The sequence below is a fragment of the Oncorhynchus mykiss genome, chromosome 15 (assembly GCF_057628025.1).
Source record: "Oncorhynchus mykiss isolate SJ-2025 chromosome 15, ASM5762802v1, whole genome shotgun sequence".
Lineage (NCBI taxonomy): Eukaryota > Metazoa > Chordata > Actinopteri > Salmoniformes > Salmonidae > Oncorhynchus > Oncorhynchus mykiss.
The window spans coordinates 38,715,001-38,734,411 of NC_143036.1; the positions used below are offsets into that span (position 1 = coordinate 38,715,001).

At 43.8% G+C, this 19,411-nt stretch overlaps 1 protein-coding gene and 2 long non-coding RNA genes across 9 annotated transcripts in view; 1 reads left to right on the top strand and 2 right to left on the bottom strand.

Moving 5' to 3' along the window:
* The window catches only part of LOC149977452 (uncharacterized), a 1,012,103-nt gene that overhangs the window by 459,423 nt on the left and 533,269 nt on the right, over nucleotides 1-19,411 (bottom strand). The window lies entirely within an intron of this gene.
* LOC149977454 (uncharacterized) overlaps nucleotides 1-19,411 on the top strand; it is a 130,174-nt gene that overhangs the window by 43,803 nt on the left and 66,960 nt on the right. The window lies entirely within an intron of this gene.
* LOC110490036 (MAGUK p55 subfamily member 7) overlaps nucleotides 1-19,411 on the bottom strand; it is a 268,418-nt gene that overhangs the window by 27,452 nt on the left and 221,555 nt on the right. For all 7 annotated transcript variants that reach the window (XR_016486670.1, XM_036944340.2, XM_036944342.2 and 4 more), the window contains 2 exons: nucleotides 14,222-14,302; nucleotides 5,246-5,339 (listed from right to left, as the gene is read on the bottom strand). Coding sequence is in view for 6 of the 7 variants with exons in the window: in XM_036944340.2 (XP_036800235.2) it covers nucleotides 5,246-5,339; nucleotides 14,222-14,302 (175 nt within the window). In the remaining variant the exon portion in view is untranslated. The remainder of the gene's footprint in view (nucleotides 1-5,245; nucleotides 5,340-14,221; nucleotides 14,303-19,411) is intronic.

The window sequence follows — 19,411 nt, forward strand, 5'->3', positions numbered from 1 at the left end:
ACCCAAAAAGGCCTGTGGTGTTGATGGTATCCTCAATGAAATGATCAAATATACAGACAACAAATTCCAATTGGCTATACTAAAACTCTTTAACATCATCATTAGCTCTGGCATCTTCCCCAATATTTGGAACCAAGGACTGATCACCCCAATCCACAAAAGTAGAGACAAATTTGACCCCAATAACTACCGTGGAATATGCGTCAACAGTAACCTTGGGAAAATCCTCTGCATTATCATTAACAGCAGACTCGTACACTTCCTCAATGAAAACAATGTACTGAGCAAATGTCAAATTGGCTTTTTTACCAAATTACCGTACAACAGACCATGTATTCACCCTGCACACCCCAATTGACAACCAAACAAACTAAAACAAAGGCAAAGTCTTCTCATGCTTTGTTGATTTCAAAAAAGCCTTCGACTCAATTTGGCATGAGGGTCTGCTATACAAACTGATGGAAAGTGGTGTTGGGGGTAAAACATACAACATTATAAAATCCATGTATACAAACAACAAGTGTGCGGTAAAAATTGGCAAAAACACACACATTTCTTCACACAGGGTCGTGGGGTTAGACAGGGATGCAGCTTAAGCCCCACCCTCTTCAACATATATATCAACGAATTGGCGCGGGCACTAGAAAAGTCTGCAGCACCCGGCCTCACCCTACTAGAATCCGAAGTCAAATGTCTGCTGTTTGCTGATGATCTGGTGCTTCTGTCACCAACCAAGGAGGGCCTACAGCAGCACCTAGATCTTATGCACAGATTCTGTCAGACCTGGGCCCTGACAGTAAATATCAGTAAGACCAAAATAATGGTGTTCCAAAATAGGTCCAGTCACCAGGACCACAAATACAAATTCCATCTAGACACTGTTGCCCCAAAGCACACAAAAAACTATACATACCTTGGCCTAAACATCAGCGCCACAGGTAACTTCCACAAAGCTATGAACGATCTGAGAGATAAGGCAAGAAGGGCATTCTATGCCATCAAAAGGAACATACATTTCAACATACCAATTAGGATTTGGCTAAAAATACTTGAATCAGTCATAAAACTCCCATATCTACTGGGTGAAATTCCACAGTGTGCCATCACAGCAGTAAGATTTGTGACCTGTTGCCACGTGAAAAGGGCAACCAGTGAAGAACACACACCATTGTAAATACAACCCATATCTATGCTTATTTATTTTATATTGTGTCCTTTACCATTTGTACATTGTTAAAACACTGTATATATATATATATATAATATGACATGTGTAATGTCTTTATTGTTTTGAAACTTCTGTATGTGTGATGTTTACTGTTAATTTTTGTTTATTTCACTTTATATATTATCTACCTCACTTGCTTTGGCAATGTTAACACATGTTTCCCATGCCAATAAAGCCCTTGAATTGAATTGAATTGAATTGAATTGAGAGAGAGAGAGAGAGAGAGAGAGAGAGAGAGAGAGAGAGAGAGAGAGAGACAGAGAGAGACACAGAGAGAGACACAGAGAGAGACACAGAGAGAGACACAGAGAGAGACAGACAGAGACAGACAGAGACAGACACAGACAGAGAGAGAGAGAGAGAGAGACACAGAGAGAGACACAGAGAGAGAGACAGACAGCAGACAGAGACAGACAGAGACAGACAGAGACAGAGAGACAGAGAGATTGAATTGAATTGATTGAAATTGAATTATACCAACAAGACACTTAATGAAATTGAAAATGCAATTGACCAAAATCAGTTCTGGGACATGTGGAACAATTTAAGCACAACAAAGCCACAAGAATTAGCCATAGGAATTTGGAAAAATTATTTTGATAATCTATACAAAAACATCCCACAAAAAGACTTATAACAGAACCAATTAGAAATTAAAGAAAAATTGAACATCCTTGAATCAGTCATTTAAAAACAACCAAAATCCATTAGATTACCCAATAACCCAACAAGAACTAAATGAAAAGCTAAAATCTATTAAATCAAAGAAGGCTTGTGGTCTAGACAACATCAGAAATGAAATGCTGAAAAACAGCACACCTGAGTTGCAAAATGCTGTGCTTAAATTGTTCAACATGGTGTTAACTTCTGGCTGCTTCCCTGATGTCTGGAACCAGGGGCTCATCTCCCCTATCCACAAAAGTGGAGACAACAAATCAGACCCCAATAATTACAGGGGAATTTGCGTAAACAGTAACTTGGGAAAGATTTTCTGTAGCATTTTGAATTCAAGAATTCAAACCTTTCTTCAAGAAAAAAATGTAATAAGTAAATGTCAATTTGGCTTTCTCCCTAACCATCGCACTACTGACCATATATACCTTACACACACTAATTAATAAACACGTCCACCAAATCTTTTCAACATTTATATCAATGAATTAGCAGACATGTTGGACCAATCTCCAGCCCCAGGACACTATTTGACACAGAGGTGAAATACCTGCTATATGCTGATGACTTGGTACTTCTATCACCAACCAAAGAAGGTCTTCAACAGAACATTAATATTCTGGAGCAATATTGCCATAATTGGGCCCTGGCAGTAAATTTCCAAAAAACTAAAATCATGATTTTCCAAAAAAAAAACCAGATGTCAGAAACACAAATGTAAATTCATCCTGAACAACACCTGAATTGAACACACAAAAAATGACACCTACCTTGGTCTGACCATATCTGCATCGGGAAACTTTAATATGGCAGTGAATGCACTCAAAGAAAAAGCCCGCAGAGCAATGTATGCAATAAAAATGAAATTATTCAAAATCAACATCCCAATTAAAATTTGGACGAAAATATTTGACAGTGTAATCCTACCAATAGCACTTTATGGAAGTGAGGTTTGGGGGCCACTCAATAAACTGGATTTTAAAATGTGGGACAAACATCCAATTGAAACCCTACATCAAGAGGAGCCATTGCTCCTTCGCCCATGACAGACAGAGCGAGAGACAGAGAGAGAGAGAGAGAGAGACAGAGAGAGATTAGAACAACTTTAATGTCTTCAAAGATGCAATTCATTTTGTAGCACACAAATCCACACAGAGACAGGGAGGGAAAGTCATATAGACAGAGGGATGAGGGGAGTGAAAAAGCAGAATAGCAGATCAGTTAGTAAAAGGTTTCACTAATATCATTTAGAAGTACAGGCTGGGATGAACATTAAGATTCATGTAAAATAAAAACAATTTATCGTTCACCTACCATGAGGACGAACATACTGTATTATAATTTGTATATACTTTCCAAACACATATGTGCAGCATACGCACACACAGGCACAGGCGCACACACAATTCTGACTGAGATTCCGTTCAGAACAAGGATATTCTAAAAGCCCACTGTACCGTAGGGACTAGCGATTACTCTTTCAACCACTGACAGGTCGTCAGACAGCATTTCTTCTGTACAACACCAATCCAAACATTTTGGCACAATAATACTTTATACGGTATACTCTTCTGTGTTACACTTTAAATCAGTAACACCGGTTTGTTTAAAGTGTAGAGAAGGTGAATGCCAGGAGCGTGTGTATGTGTGTGTTTGTATGTGTGTGTGCCCTCACTAAAGCCTGGGCTTCAAGAGAGAAGCAGTGGAAGAGGGCAAACAAACAGTTTTCCACCGCCTAATCTCTCTGCTTCAAACTGATCACGGTCATAAAACACCCCGCCAACGAGGAGAGAGATGGAGGAAGAAAAGAAAGACAGAAGTTAAAGAGTGGAAAGAATGTCTACATTTCTAAAAACAAGACAAGTGTGTGCGTTGGTAGACTTTGAGTGCACTCCAAATGGCACCTTAGTCCCTAAACAGTGCACTACTTTTGACCAGGGCCCATATGGCTCTGGTCAAAAGTAGGGCACCATGTAGGGAATAGGATACCATTTGGGATGTGCGTTCACTGGTCCTGATGATCATTGGGCTGAATGTCTGTATTACTGTACTTAAATCCATGTAAAACAAAATTTATAGTAATTGCCCCCAGTAAGAACATTTTATTCAGCTTCAGAAAAGGAGCCTGTAGTCTAACGAGCTCTTACTGTATATTTGTTTATGGGGAAATTCATTTAAAAGGCATACAGTAGCCTATGTTTAAAAAGGCATGCCATAGCCATACACTGCATAGGCTATACTGTTTGTTGCTGCTATATAAATTGGGAGAGCTGCTGTGGACAAGCTAGCATGCCAGGAGAGGTTCAGCTAAATTGGGACTGTATGGATGCTATCCATTTTTAGCAGGGAACAGGGCTTTCCTTGGGAACGTTACACCCACTTTCACGCGCCACTACCAACTGTGGCCAATTTCTCAAGGAGGTTTTCCCTACTGGCACTTAGAGAGAGAGAGAGCGTCTGTGTGTGTGTGTGTGTGTGTGCGTGCACATTGTTCTGATTGCATGCGACGAGGCGCAACGTAAACAAGTCCATCTCACTCTTCTCCTCTCTCCAGCGCCTTATAATTCAGAGTCAGCTGATATGTGTGTGTATGTGTGGAGTGTCCCGAGCATTGCAGCCACATCGCAGTCTCCCCATTTACCCCTGTCTCTAAACTCTGCGAAAAACATCCCATGCCGTGCCCCATCACCAACCACAGCTGAACCAGCCCTAAAAATACAACAATCCAACCTGGTCCCAGCCTCCCTCTGCCCCAGCCATCCTGTTGTGTTGTATGTGTGCGTGCGTTCTACTGTGTATGTCATGTGTTTTTGGGGGGCGAGAAGGGCGGGAAGGCATCCATTACTAAGGATGACGATTTCGGTTTCAATTTGTCCACCGCATAATGTTAGAGCGGCTCCCGGGTGTCAGTGTCGGAAACGGGGTCCGGGGACACCTCAAAGAAACACACACACACACACAGGGCAGAAAGGGGCCCACTGTGACCTTGGGGCTCTTGTAAAGGGAGGCTTTGTTACAAAGTACCACCTCACACTCAGAGAAGGAGAGACATAGGGGAGAGCACTGGTCTATTTACAGAGAACCCTGCTCACGTCAGCTGAACTCCTTCCCCAGTCTGTCTCTCACGGTTATAGTTACACTGCCCCTAGAGGCGAAGGAGGCCGAATTCATTGATTCCAAAACGAGATACTGAGATCTCAAATATATGAGTTATAGTTACATTACAGTTGCAGTGCGTGTGGGAATGAAAGGATGCAGATAGCATGTATTTGCTGTGGTGTGTTTTGTATTAGAGATGAGATTAGTGCTGGTAATAGATGTCTGCTGTTTAAAGCCGCTACTTACTTGTTGTTTTGGATGTCCGTCTCAAATATATTTTTGGAGATAAAGTGATACTCCACCCCGTCAATCTCCTGGTTCCTCTTCGGCCGGCTGGTGTCTGTAGTACAGGGAGAGAGGAGAGAGGGGGAGAGTGAGACAGAGAGAGGGAGAGAGAGTGGGGGGTGGGGTGAGAGAGAGAAAGAAAGAGGGAGAGAGAGAAGGATGGAGAGAGATACATCACTACTAATCCAGACATTTTGAGGCATAGTTCTAACAGGAATCCTTCCTTATTACCATCCCAGTAATAAGTCAGTAGTGTACACACATGCACGCACACAAACAGACAAGCACACACAAGCATGCACAGACAGGAGCAGTGCCATTAAACGGAGACTGAGAGGGTAATGTAATTGAGTTGGGTAACTCTCATTAAGATCAGTTCCTACATTTACTTCCCCATAAACCCCTGCCATTAAAAGTGTGACACGTGGAGGGAGCGCGAACGGCAGCACTGTGTATGTGCGTGTGTGTGTGAGAGCAGCTCGGACTGGCCCGGTTCCAGTGGATTTGAGAGTTGCGAGAGGTCCCTCTGTGCCGTCTTTGGATGTTGAACCGCCGCTTGTTTAATGAGAGCTACAGGGGTCAGAGGTCAACTCCGTTACACTCCTCAGACAAATTGTCTGCACGCTCCAACCAGCTCCAAAACAAACTATTAAACTTTTATCACCATTCCTGCAACCACCACACCAGGTTTACAGTTTTTTCCTCCTTTTTTAAAATAATTTGGCATGTGCCTGAGATGTGGTCCTTTCTGGGATGTGGCCTCAGTCATCGGAACAGAGTGGAGGGACAGGGACAAAGGTGTTCTTTTTCCATACTGTATGCTGTTATGTGAGTGGCCAGTGGAGTTCACGGGCGAACACCTATACTACCAGTCAAAAGTTTTAGAACACCTACTCATTCAAGGGTTTTTCCTTATTTTTACTATTGTAGAATAATAGTGAAGACATCAAAACTATGAAATGACACATGGAATCATGTAGTAACCAAAACAGTGTTAAACAAATCTAAATATATTTTATATATGAGATTCTTTAAAGTAGCCACCCTTTATCTTGATGACAGCTTTGCACACTCTTGGAATTCTCTCAACCAGCTTCACGAGGAATACATTTTAATTTACAGGTGCGCCTTCTTAAAAGTTAATTTGTCTAATTTCTTTCCTTCTTAATGCGTTTGAGCCATCAGTTGTGTTGTGACAAGGTACAGAAGATGGTGTTTTACCAAATAGGGCTATGTCCATATTATGGCAAGAACAGATCAAATAAGCAAAGAGAAACGACAGTCCATTATTACTTTAAGACATGAAGGTCAGTCAATACGGAAAATTTCAAGAACTTTGAAAGTTTCTTCAATGCGGTCGCAAAAACAATCAAGCGTTATGATGAAACTGGCTATCATAAGAACCGCCACAGGAATGGAAGACCCAGAGTTACCTCTGCTGCAGAGGGTAAGTTCATTACCAGCCTCAGAAATTGCAGCCCAAATAAATACTTCACAGAGTTCAAGTAACAGACATCTCAACATCAACTGTTCAGAAGAGACTACGTGAATCGGGCCTACATGGACAATTTGCTGTAAAGAAACCACTACTAAAGGACCCCAGTAAGAAGAAGAGACTTGCTTGGGCCAAGAAACACGAGCAATGGACATTAGACCGGTGGAAATGTGTCCTTTGGTCTGGAGTCCAAATTGGAGATTTTTTGGTTCCAACCGCCGTGTCTTTGTGAGAAGCGGTGTGGGTGAACGGATGATCTCCGCATGTGTATTTCCCACCGTAAAGCATGGAGGAGGAGGTGTGATGGTGTGGGGGTGCTTTGCTGGTGACACTGTCTGTGATTGATTTAGAAATCAAGGCACACTTAACCAGCATGGCTACCACAGCTTTCTGCAGTGATACGCCATCCCATCTGGTTTGAGCTAAGTAGGACTATCATTTGTTTTTCAACAGGACAATGACCCAACACACCTCCAGGCTGTGCATGGGCTATTTGACCAAGAAGGAGAGTGATGGAGTGCTGCATCAAACGCCCTGGCCTCCACAATCCCCCAACATCAACCCAATTCAGATGGTTTGGGATGAGTTGAACCGCAGAGTGAAGGAAAAGCAGCCAACAAGTGCTCAGCATTTGTGGGAAATCCCTCAATACTGTTGGAAAAGCATTCGAGGTGAAGCTGATTGAGAGAATGCAAAGTGTGTGCAAAAGCTGTCAACGGGGTGAAGGGTGGTTACTTTGAAGAATGTCAAATATAAAATTGGTTACTACATGATTCCATATATGTTATTTCATAGTTTTGATGTCTTCACTACTTTCTACAATGTAGAAAATAGTAAAGATGAAGAAAAATCCTTGAATAAGTTGGTGTTCTAAAACTTTTGACTGGTAGTGTACGTGATTTACTGGATCTGTTGCTCAGTTTGAAAACGGTAAATCGATCCTTCCCAAAAGAGACAAGAGGAAGAACTAGACTCTGCAAATAATCAAGTACTCATCAACAAACTATGTTTTCTGGGAGAGGGGAGGAGGAGGGCTGGCTACAGGAACAGTCACTATTCTCGAGGGTAGGAAGAAGAGGAGGTCACTGTCATTGCCGGGCCTGGACAGTGAGGTCTCTGTCAGGACTGGGAGGCAGCTAGTGCTAGCTGCTACATAAGTAGGCCTGGTAGATTACACCTGTGATGGTGTTTCATGAGTCGAGGACGAGGTGGTAGCTTTGCTGATCTTCAGCAATTTGGCATGAGCTTAAACAAATCAAGCTTTTTTGCTGCATTTTTGTGCACCACTTGGTCTTTCCTTTAGTTTATCCATCTTGAATAATGCACTCACTCTCCATTCGAGTCCGACCTAACTTTCTTTTTAAACTTGAAAGCCAATTAGGTAAGTTGGCCGAGGCGGGCTGCCACCGGCGCTGCTGAGAAATAGGCTAATTGGATGCATGAAAACAATATTGTCTGTCTGACTTGCCTACTACCCCTGTATACTGAACAAAAATATATGTAAAGTGTTGGTCCCATGATTCATTAAATAAAAGATCCCAGAAATGTTCCATTCACACAAAAAGCTTATTTCTCTCAAATGTTGTGCACAAATTTGTTTCCATCCCTTTTAGTGAGCATGTCTCTTTTGCCAAGATAATCTATTCACCTGACAGGTGTGGCATACCAAAAAACTGACTAAACAGCATGGCCATTACACAGGTGCACCTTGTGCTGGGTACATTAAAAAGCCACTCTAAAATGTGTAGTTTGTCACACAACACAATGCCAGAGATGTCTCAAGTTTTGTGGGAGTGTGCATTTCGCATGCTAACTGCAGTAATGTCCACAAGAGCTGTTGTTGCCAGTGGAAGTAGGAAACTCCACCTCGCATAAGGCATCGCAGCTGGTACAGCTGCCAGCAAAACAGTTGACATCCAACTGCTGCTTCACTGCTCATATCCTATCATTATATTATATTATTAAATCACATACTAAACACAGATGAGGGGAAACTACAAAACCTTAAGAGGGACAAACAAACAGCACATGCAGCACATCTCACAAACACAGAATAGTGCCAGTTCAGCCTCTTAAGAATGGAAGAGGGCCAGGTTAGTTTGTGAGACAGAGCTGAGGGACTCTCAGCACGGTCAGTTGGTGAGTGAATTTAGATGGGGCCCTTGGAAAGATGAGATTTTCGCATACAAAGAAGATGCTGTATCAACAAAAAAACAGATTGCAACTTGCAAAACGTGCGGGAAGAAAATTACAGACGAAGGCACAACAATTTCCAACTTTGTTCGACATTTGAAGCAGCACAAAGAACGGTAAGTCGTGGCTAATATAGCCGACAGCTATATATTTTATAACTTTACTAGTGTATCATGTAGGCTAACGTGACGTTAAATCAATGAGGTCAGTGCGGGAACGTGATCATTGCATCCAAGATTGAGCTACAACTGGCTAGGCAGTTGGTCGGCTAAATCCTGCCTGATGTTCCTAAAACAAGGTTGGGCGATAGTGTACAAGCCTACATCGCCCGATCACATGGCTACCCATGTATTTTCATCGAAATATAACATTTATTTGGAAAGTAATAAATATATAGATATTTTTAAAAGCATCCAGGATTTGCGTAAATGTAATATACAAACTATTACTCTTGTTAAAAATAGGAAATGCTATTACATTTGGTGAAGAGCACATTATGACTTGTTTAGGACTCGAAACTCAAAGTTTAGGACTTGAGACTTGTCGGTCTTGACTTGGGACTTGACTTGGGACTTGAGTGCTAAGACTTGAGACTTACTTGTGACTTGTAAAACAATGACTTGGTCCCACCTCTGGTCACCAGACATGTCACCCAATGAGCATATTTGGAATGCTCTAGATTGACGTGCACGACATCGTGTTCCAGTTCCCGCCAATATCCAGCCACTTCGCACAGCCATTGAAGAGGAGTGGGACAACATTCCACAGGCCACAGTCAACAGCCTGATAAACTCTATGCGAAGGAGATGTGTCGCGAAGCATAAGGCAATTGGTGATCACACCAGATACTGACAGATACTGACTGGTTTTCATCAATGGAACAGTAGTGGAGAGTAGTGGAGAGGGTAGCAAGTTTTAAGTTCCTCGGCATACACATCACAGACAAACTGAATTGGTCCACTCACACAGACAGCATCGTGAAGAAGGCGCAGCAGCGCCTCTTCAACCTCAGGAGGCTGAAGAAATTTGGCTTGTCACCAAAAGCACTCACAAACTTCTACAGATGCACAATCGAGAGCATCCTGGCGGGCTGTATCACCGCCTGGTATGGCAACTGCACCGCCCTCAACCGTAAGGCTCTCCAGAGGGTAGTGAGGTCTGCACAACGCATCACCGGGGGCAAACTACCTGCCCTCCAGGACACCTACACCACCCGATGTCACAGGAAGGCCATAAAGATCATCAAGGACATCAACCACCCGAGCCATTGCCTGTTCACCCCGCTATCATCCAGAAGGCGAGGTCAGTACAGGTGCATCAAAGCTGGGACCGAGAGACTGAAAAACAGCTTCTATCTCAAGGCCATCAGACTGTTAAACAGCCACCACTAACACTGAGTGGCTGCTGCCAACACACTGACACTGACTCAACTCCAGCCACTTTAATAATGGGAATTGATGGGAAATGATGTAAATATATCACTAGCCACTTTAAACAATGCTACCTTATATAAATGTTACTTACCCTACATTATTCATCTCATATGCATACGTATATACTGTACTCTATATCATCGACGGTATCCTTATGTAATACATGTATCACTAGCCACTTTATACTATACTATGCCACTTTGTTTACATACTCATCTCATTTGTACATACTGTACTCGATACCATCTACTGTATCTTGCCTATGCTGCTCTGTACCATCACTCATTCATATATCCTTATGTACATATTCTTTATCCCCTTACACTGTGTACAAGACAGTAGTTTTGGAATTGTTAGTTAGATTACTTGTTATTACTTCATTGTCGGAACTAGAAGCACAAGCATTTCGCTACACTCGCATTAACATCTGCTAACCATGTGTATGTGACAAATAAAATTTGATTTGATGATTTGATTTTGATTTGAAATATATATTTATGACCAACATATGCATATCTGTATTCCCAGTCATGAGAAGTCCATATATTTGGTTCTAATGATTTTATTTAGATTGACAGATTTCCTTATATGAACTCAACTCAGGATCACCTTTGAAATTGTTGCATGTTATTTTTATATTTTTGTTTAGTGTCGATTGGACAATACAAAACACTTTACTTGCTACATGTGGAAATGAAAAAGGAGGGTTTACTGTCAAAATGATTTATTAAAATAAATAATCAAATATAGACATTGGTGTGAGATGATGGGCTCATGGGCCCCCAGAGCTCATGGACCCCCCAGCCTTGCGTGGGCTGCAGGGGCTTCCACTACGCCCTTGCTTTCAGTACATATAGACAAAACGAATCCATATTATTTACCATCTGCTCAGTGGCATAGGAAATATTTACGGTGCAACAAAGGAATCTGAAATGAATTTCATTCCCCAATCATGGAAAATATCTGTCAGTGATTCTGGCCTCAAATCAAAATGTTTAACCCCTATCCTAATTGGCTTATTGCAATCATTTTAGTGTTTCTGACTGGCTGGTTTACATTTGACATACACAGGGAGGGAAGAAAAAGCCTTAACTTCAGAAATATGTCGGTTTTTTTTATTAACAAAGGGGGTAGCAGCAAGTGTTAAATATATCCATCTGTAGCCTGTACGTTGGCAGTGATCAAATAAAAAAGGAGAAAATAGATACTTTCCGAGACCCTTTCCCTCTCAATGAAACACAGAGGTCTAGTACACTATATGTCATCATCTATAAGGGGTTAGACTATGTCTGGGGCCCATTATACATACAACCACGGGTCACATTTGTGAACAATTAACAGCAGGAACTATGGGGAAAAGAGTGACTGCGATGGGATTTTAATACCAGTGACATTTCAAGTGTCAGACGTAGAATGGGACACATCCATTATGCCACGCTGCATGTTACAATCATGGCAATTAATATCAACAGTTTCCCTTTTTCCTCTCCTCCTCGCACATTTGCCAGCTAGCCTGCAGTAAATATGCAATTACTCAGCTTAACTGCATAAATCAAACCAAATCATTTGTTCTAACATGTTGGCCTTGGTTAGGGCTTGTGGGCTCAGAAATCGTTTTTTGCTCCTCCACGCTGAAAAAAAAAACCTAGAAAAAGTTAAAATCTCAGCGTTGGCAGCAGTGTGAGTCAAAGTCACAAGCATTATAGTGCTGGATGGTGTCCAGCATTATGGCAAGCTGTCATTTTGTTCTTATAGATGGAGGGAGGTGGAGAGTGGGGAGGGAGAGGAGAGAGAGAGGGGAAGGGTGTACAGTGGTGTTGCCAAAACATGAGGCAGTGGAATGGCATTTCTTCAGGAGGTAGAAAATAAAGCACTGTTTCCTCCATCACTCTCGGCTTGTCATACGGGCTGCGAAAAACAGACAATTACACTCAGAAGGAGAACCACTCCACTCGCCTGGGTCTGAGTGTGTGTGTGTGTGTGTGTGTGTGTGTGTGAGAGAGGGTGTGTGTGTGTGAGAGTATGTGTCTGTCTGGAGGACTGGGGCCTTGAGACGCACAGTCCCCCAGCCTGAGAGCAACGCCTTGGCGTTAGTCACTCCCAGACACCTCAGTGTGTATGAGTGTTTCTGTGTGTGAGTGTGTGTGTGCTTCCGTGCATGGGTCTATGGACCTTCACCCTTATCAACAACCACGAAGGCGAAAACCAAATTGGCAGCAGAATGCTAAAACCCCTTCATCCAGGGTGATTGTCCGATTTCTTACCAGTTTAAAAATCACAGGGGACATTTGGCCTCAGTTTAGAATCTAACCTGGAACCCTGTACGTTCAGTGTACACTACCAGTCATTGTGTGTGAGGGTTCAGCTCACTGTGGGAATCCAGCCAGAAACTAGACAGAGTGTCCGTCCAAAATGGCACCCTATTCCCTATACACTGAGTGTACAAAACATTAGGAACACCTTCCTAATATTGAGTGCAACCCCTTTTGCCCTCAGAACAGCTTCAATTAGTTGGGGCATGGAATACAAGGTGTGGAAAGCTATGTTGACTCCAACAGTTGTGTCAAGTTAGCTGGATGTCCTTTTGGTGGTGGACCATTCTTGATACACATGGGAAACAGTTGAGCATGAAAAACTCGGCGGCGTTGCAGTTCTTGACACACTTAAACCGGTGCACCTGGCACTTAAATATTTTGTATTCCCCATTCACCCTCTGAATGGCACATATACACAATCCATGTCACACTTGTCTCAAGGCTTAAAAATCTTTCTTTAACCCGTCTCCTCCCCTTCATCTACACTGATAAAAGTGGATTCAACAGGTGACATCAATAAGGGATCATAGCGTTTGGTCAGCAGCATACCACCCTGCATCCCACTGCTGGCTTGCCTCTGAAGTTAACCAGGGTTGGTCCCTGGATGGGAGACCAGATGCTGCTGGAAGTGGTGTTGGAGGGCCAGTAGGAGGCACTCTATTCTCTGGTCAATTTGTTCTAATTATCCAGTGATTTGGGACATTGGTGTCTTTCGGATGGGGTGTTAAACGGATATCCTGACTCTTTGTGGTCAACAAAGATCCCATGGTACTTACCGTAAGAGTAGGGGTGTTAATCCTGGTGTCCTGGACAAATTCCCAATCATACCATCATGACCAACTAATCATCCCCAGCTTCCAATTGGCTCATTCATCTCACTAACTATTCACCAGGTCATTGCTGTAAATGAGAACGTGTTCTCAGTCAACTTACCTGGTCAAATATTTTTTATTCACTTGGTCAGTCTATGTCATGGAAAAAAATATTTTGTACACAGCTTCATCTGCCCCGGTAAAAAGTAGTGCACTACATAGTGAACAGGGTGTCATTTGGGAGGCACAAAGAGCAACTTGTCTCCATAACCATCTGATACAGACAAGAGCTTCTATTATTATTGATTACAAAGACAAGAGCATCCATCCTGTTGCCTGTCAGTCTCACTGGGGATGGTAAGAGAGGCTGAGGAGGAAACCAAATGACTACTTCAGACCCTAAAACCATCTGCCAATAAAAGGATCCAAAACATACGGAGGAGAGGATATCTAAACTCAGACTGACCACAACCGAAGAGAGACCCCCCCCCTCCCCACACACACACACACTCCTAGTCTGGCAGAGATGTTCTAGTCCACGGGTCAGCGGCAGCTGGACACACACACACACACACACACACCTCCACCAGTCTGGGTCAGCGGTGGGTGGAAATACTGTTGTATGTGTATGCGTGTGTGTGTGTGTGCGTGTCTAACTGTAACTACGGGTCACAAGCGGGTAGACTTACGTGGCACGGTAACGCTGAAGTGTCGGGGGTCAGAGATCAGCAGCTTCCTCTTCAGCTCATTTAGACCTACCCCCGCGGGACCTGGAGAGAGACAAAGACAAAGAGTGAGCAAGAGAGAGAGAGGCAGAGAGGGACGGAAGGAGGGAGGAGAGAAAGGGAGTTTAGCATTATTAAAACAACATCCGTCATGCAGTCATCACTGCCTCCTCATAATGAAGGTGGGCTAGCGAGAGGCCGGGCCGGAGGAGCGAGGCAGTGTGGAGGCCAGGTCCAGGACAGGACGCAGCGGAGCGGAATGTTTTCCGTCCCATACGCCAATGACAGACACTGACAATTGGAGCTCAGGCCAAGTTTCAGCACCGACCGTTTGTGTGCTGGTGTTTACAGACCTACTGAAGGCAGACCCACACACATACACACACACACCTCGGTCCACGGTTTGGAACTGAGAGGGCCAGATTGTGAAACTCACTGACCGAGACCTCTGTGCTCTCACTACTGTAAATATGACTGGGGTGTAGTGACAGGAGGAGAAAAGGAGGAGAGGAGTGAGGGAGAGAGAGGATTGCAGCACCAAAGGGGCCTGCCAAGAGAGCACTTTGTTGTGTTTCCCTGAACAGCCTGAAAAATCAACAAGGACCCGTCCCAGTGGGCAGCTGGGTTTTCCATCACATCTACTGGAGAGAGGGAGGGAGGAAGGGGAGGAGAGCAGTAGGGAAGAGGGAGAGAGGGATGGAGAGAGGGAGGGATAGAGCGAGAGAGGGAGATAGGGATGGGGAGATGTAAGGATGGTGAGAGAGAGAGCGGGAGAGCGAAAGAGAGAGAGAGAAGGGGGGTAATGCAATATTGATTTGTCTGCGGCTCCAGAGCCTTGCGCTCCCACCTCTGACATTTCCCCCTCTCTCTCTTCCCCCTGTCTCCCTCTACACCCTCCTGAAAAGATATACTCGATGACTTCAGCAGGAATGGCTAAGCTGATATATGAGGCTAATTCAAACGGTCTCCATATAGATGTCTTCAAATAGTGTGGACAACAATCAATTCCGGAAGTACAAGGTTCCATGCCCCTGGTTCTAGAAGTATTACCGCGGCAACTAGCTCCACAGCTGCTCTATACAGTCCGCTTGTAGAAAGGCACAAAGGCAGGGTTGATCCTGGACGGAATTCCTGACATGGTTGTCGTTCTGGGCAGGCACCACGAACGCATCAGGCCCTATTGGAAATTCATTTTCGCAGGCAAATGTGTTTAGCAGGCCGCCATCTAAAACAAATGGACATTGAGTTCACTCACTGATGTGGATGAGGTGGAAAAAGAGAGTGAGAGCGAGAGAGAGAAAAAATAGGGAGATGGGGTTATAAGCTGAAGTTGAACACAAGCGCTGTACTGTTAGACATCAGAGTGTGGATCCTATTCCCCCTGTCTGTTTGTCTCTGTCCTATCTGGTGCGTTAACCTACACTTCACCCCCCCGTCCGTCCGTCTGTCCGTCCAGAGAGGTTTTTAGCTGCTCTGATAAACAGGTGCAAACAGACTGCCTTTTAGAGCCGGTGTGTGTGAGAATGAGACAGAGAGCCACTTCAGGCCACGCGACACACACCTACAGTCCTGATGCAGACAGACAATAACACTCGTAACACTCTCTAGTCCTAGGCTGCTTCCCAAATGGCATCCTATTCCCTATGAGCCCTGGTCAAAAGCAGTGCACTACATAGACAATAGAGTACCATTTGAGACAGAGCCCTAGTTTACCGCTCGGCCATATGTCCTCCGTCACATGGTCCCTGTAAGTGATAAAAGCTGTTTCCTCAGCACATTCATCCTCTGTTCCCTGTGTAAGAAAAATAAAAAGGAGAGATCGACCAATAGCGCGGGCCGCCGGGCTCTAGCAAAGTGCGGTCGCCATCTCACATAAACAGCACATGGCCGCGTGAAGACGGCAATCAATCTTTCAGGAGAGTTTTTAGAGAAAAAGTCCAAAAGGGGTCTTGACGCTCCTCGCCACGTAGATTTATTAAGACGAGGAAACGGAGTTAACTTTTTAAATTTGTTTTGAGAGACCACAAGGAATGTGACTGTGCTGTTTAAAGAAGGATGTGTGTGTGTGTGACTGTGCTGTTTAAAGACGGATGTGTGTGTGTGTGGCGGCGGAGATCTGGCATGTTGTTGTAGGTGTTAAAGGCGCTGGAGCGTACTAATACAGGCCTTTTATGACCCGTATCTCAGAACAGTGGTAAGACAGAGAAGCAGGCTGCAGGCGGCCATGCTACTACCCCCCAGTCTAGGTCTGCTTCCCAAATGTAAGTCAATTCCCTTTATAGTGCAATACTTTTGACCAGGGCCAATAGGGCAGTTTACTATAAAGGGAATAGGGGGCCATTTGGTACACAGCCCCAGAGATCAGAGTTTTTAGTTCAAACACGGTTGTTTGTCTGAAGTAATGCGGAGTAGAGCTGAGCAGCGGTGGTTGTTGGCCACTCTTCCCGGCGGTATCAGGCCCCACTACGAGCACCTCACCGTGGGATGACAAACGGCTCACGCTCCCTTACATTTCTACAGCTCTCATTACACTATTCTCACCTTCTACATCGCTCCCTCTCCATGCGCTTTCTGCTTGAGTCCCAAATGTCACCCTATACCCTTAATAGTGCACTACTTTTGACCAGAACCTATAGGGAACAGGTCTCTCACTATCTCTACATCTGATGTACGGCGGAGGACATTCTTAAGAATGCCTCGGACGGCCATTAAGGCCTGTGGTGGATTCCATTTGTGCTATCTTCTGCCAATTCAATACGCTGCCCGTGAGGCCTACACTACACTGTGGTCTCTGGTCTGGGGCTTATTGTCAGAACGAGCAGAAATAAAGAGACCGCTCTATTGTGCATTGTTTGTTTTTAACAATCTCCAATACAATGGCAACCGTATCAAATAAAAAAGCCCCAATAAAAAAGCATATTTCTTTGCAATTGTTTCTGGATTATACTTGATTGTTATAGTGTGTTGAGTTGTGTTGTATTGCGTCACCCCCCTCTCTCTCCCCAAGCCATCGGGAAGGAGGGCACGTGGTGGGTCGGTGCTCCTGCCCTCCTCTACTCCGCTACAGGCAGGCAGGTTGCAGTGCCAGTAAAAGTGTCAGCCTGCATTACTGCCCTCATTAGAGAAACCGCCTTTAATATCTGAAGTCTTAATAACTTCCAGGCCAAACGCAGAGCATATCACATAGAGTTAGAGCTGAGGGGAAGCGGAGGGGCGATGTGGACGGTGTGAGGCCTATCCAACCTCCACTGCCTCCCACCACCCGGCCAGACAGAGCAGGCAGGGCTAGAGTAACCTCAGACTCCCAATGCCTACCCTGCTCTCTTCAGCCCAATAAGCCTAGGACGACAACTATATGCTGAACAAAATCATAAGGCCACAAATGTATTAAATCTCATTCGATGTCTTACATTTTTCCACTTACGGTAAGAATATTCTAGTGAAACTAAATTGACCTTAGCTTTACAGTAAAACAGGGAAGAATGTAGAGGTAAACATATCAATTGGCTCTGATAAATAATCAAATTTCATTTGAGAAAACATCAGTGGTTTTCAGTGAACTGTGTATGTGTAAAATATATATTTTTATTGGCCCCGCAGATAAGCATCTTGATTTGAACTCTGTAATGCAATCTCTCGGTTACCGACATCCATGCTAATAAGAGTAGGGAGAGTATAGGGTCTACGTTGTTCGTTAGCGCTTATTTTTGACTTTACATCCACACTGAGGAATACATAGCTCGACGGATGTTGGATGCTCCAGGGACCTTCCTTCCAATAGGGAAACAACGAGAAGAATGCTGTTTTACTTTTGAGCGGAGTGTGGCTGTGTGTCAGTGGAGATGGAAAGAGGAATGAGGATGGGGCCAAGGCAAGCTCAGCACAGAAGACTGCATGGTCGTGTTTAGAGGACCGACACACCGACTTCACTTTACCCCCATAACGAGGTGCCTGACGTTTAAAATCGAGATAGATTGAGGAAGGGAGAGAGAAATCGAGTTCCTCATGAGTTCCTTATAAGACAAAAGTGGGACAACTTCAGGGGGGAGAAAAGAAAGGAGAGCATAAAGGAGGGGAAACAAAATCAGATCTCTCCTTTTGTCCTTTGCTTCGTTAGGTGTGGTTGTTGTCCAGTTTACAGAAGTCAATTGAAAATATTTACATTAGAGTTACAGAGGAGAGAGAGGCTGTGGAGGCTTCCACTGTGCTGCACAACCGGACATGCTGCCTGGCAAGAAAATGGGCTAGCTAATTAGCAACACCCTACGATGAAGTCCATACCACTGCATTTCACTACACCAAGGCCTGGTCAAATCATGCTAAAACAGCCAAGAATGATTCATATCCAGCTGCACCGATCGGTAGGATATCTAACCTTGAGAAGAAAAAGCGATGTGTGAGGTATGCATTCATTATTTGTGTCATTTGCAATAATAGTTCCAATATTTCTATTCAGGTTGTAAGTCTTAATTCTGTTGCACCTGGGCTTAACGTTATTGTTCCACCAGTCGTTGGCACAAAGCTTTACTCAAAGCTACAAAAGAAACAATAAAAAAATGCAGCTAAATTCATTTCAAGAGTTTGGCACTTTACAAAGCCTTCTGGAGGACTTTGAAATACCAGCCTTAAAGGCAAGTGTTAACAATTCTGTAGTCTAAAGAAAGAGGGAAAATGAACATTGAGAGTCAGAGCAAGGTGCTGTAAATGAAAAGCACCAAATATGACTGAATCCCCAGCCTGCCAGCCCTGTAGATTCCACCAGGGATTTGAAAGTTAAGGGGGCTTGCATGTATTGCAAAACAAATAGCTAAATGGCATTATACTGAGAAAGATGGGATAATCTGTGGACATCAGAGTGTTGGAGTTAAAATCAGAATAAATGTTGGATTGGCCGCTGTGGGTGAAAATCCAGCACTTGAAGAAAGAGGAAATTAGGAATATAATTATTTAACTACAGGTACCGTAGATGTGAGAGAAAATAGCTGTAAGTAGCAGTAGAAGTATTGTTATCTGTTAGTTTACTCCAATCAGGGTAGGGATGGTAGGGTGGGGGATATAGAGAAAAATAAATAAATAAGGGGGATTAGAAATGATGCAGACAATTCAATCTCTCTTTCCCTCTCTTTCTCAAACTCTCTTTCCCTCTCTTTCTCA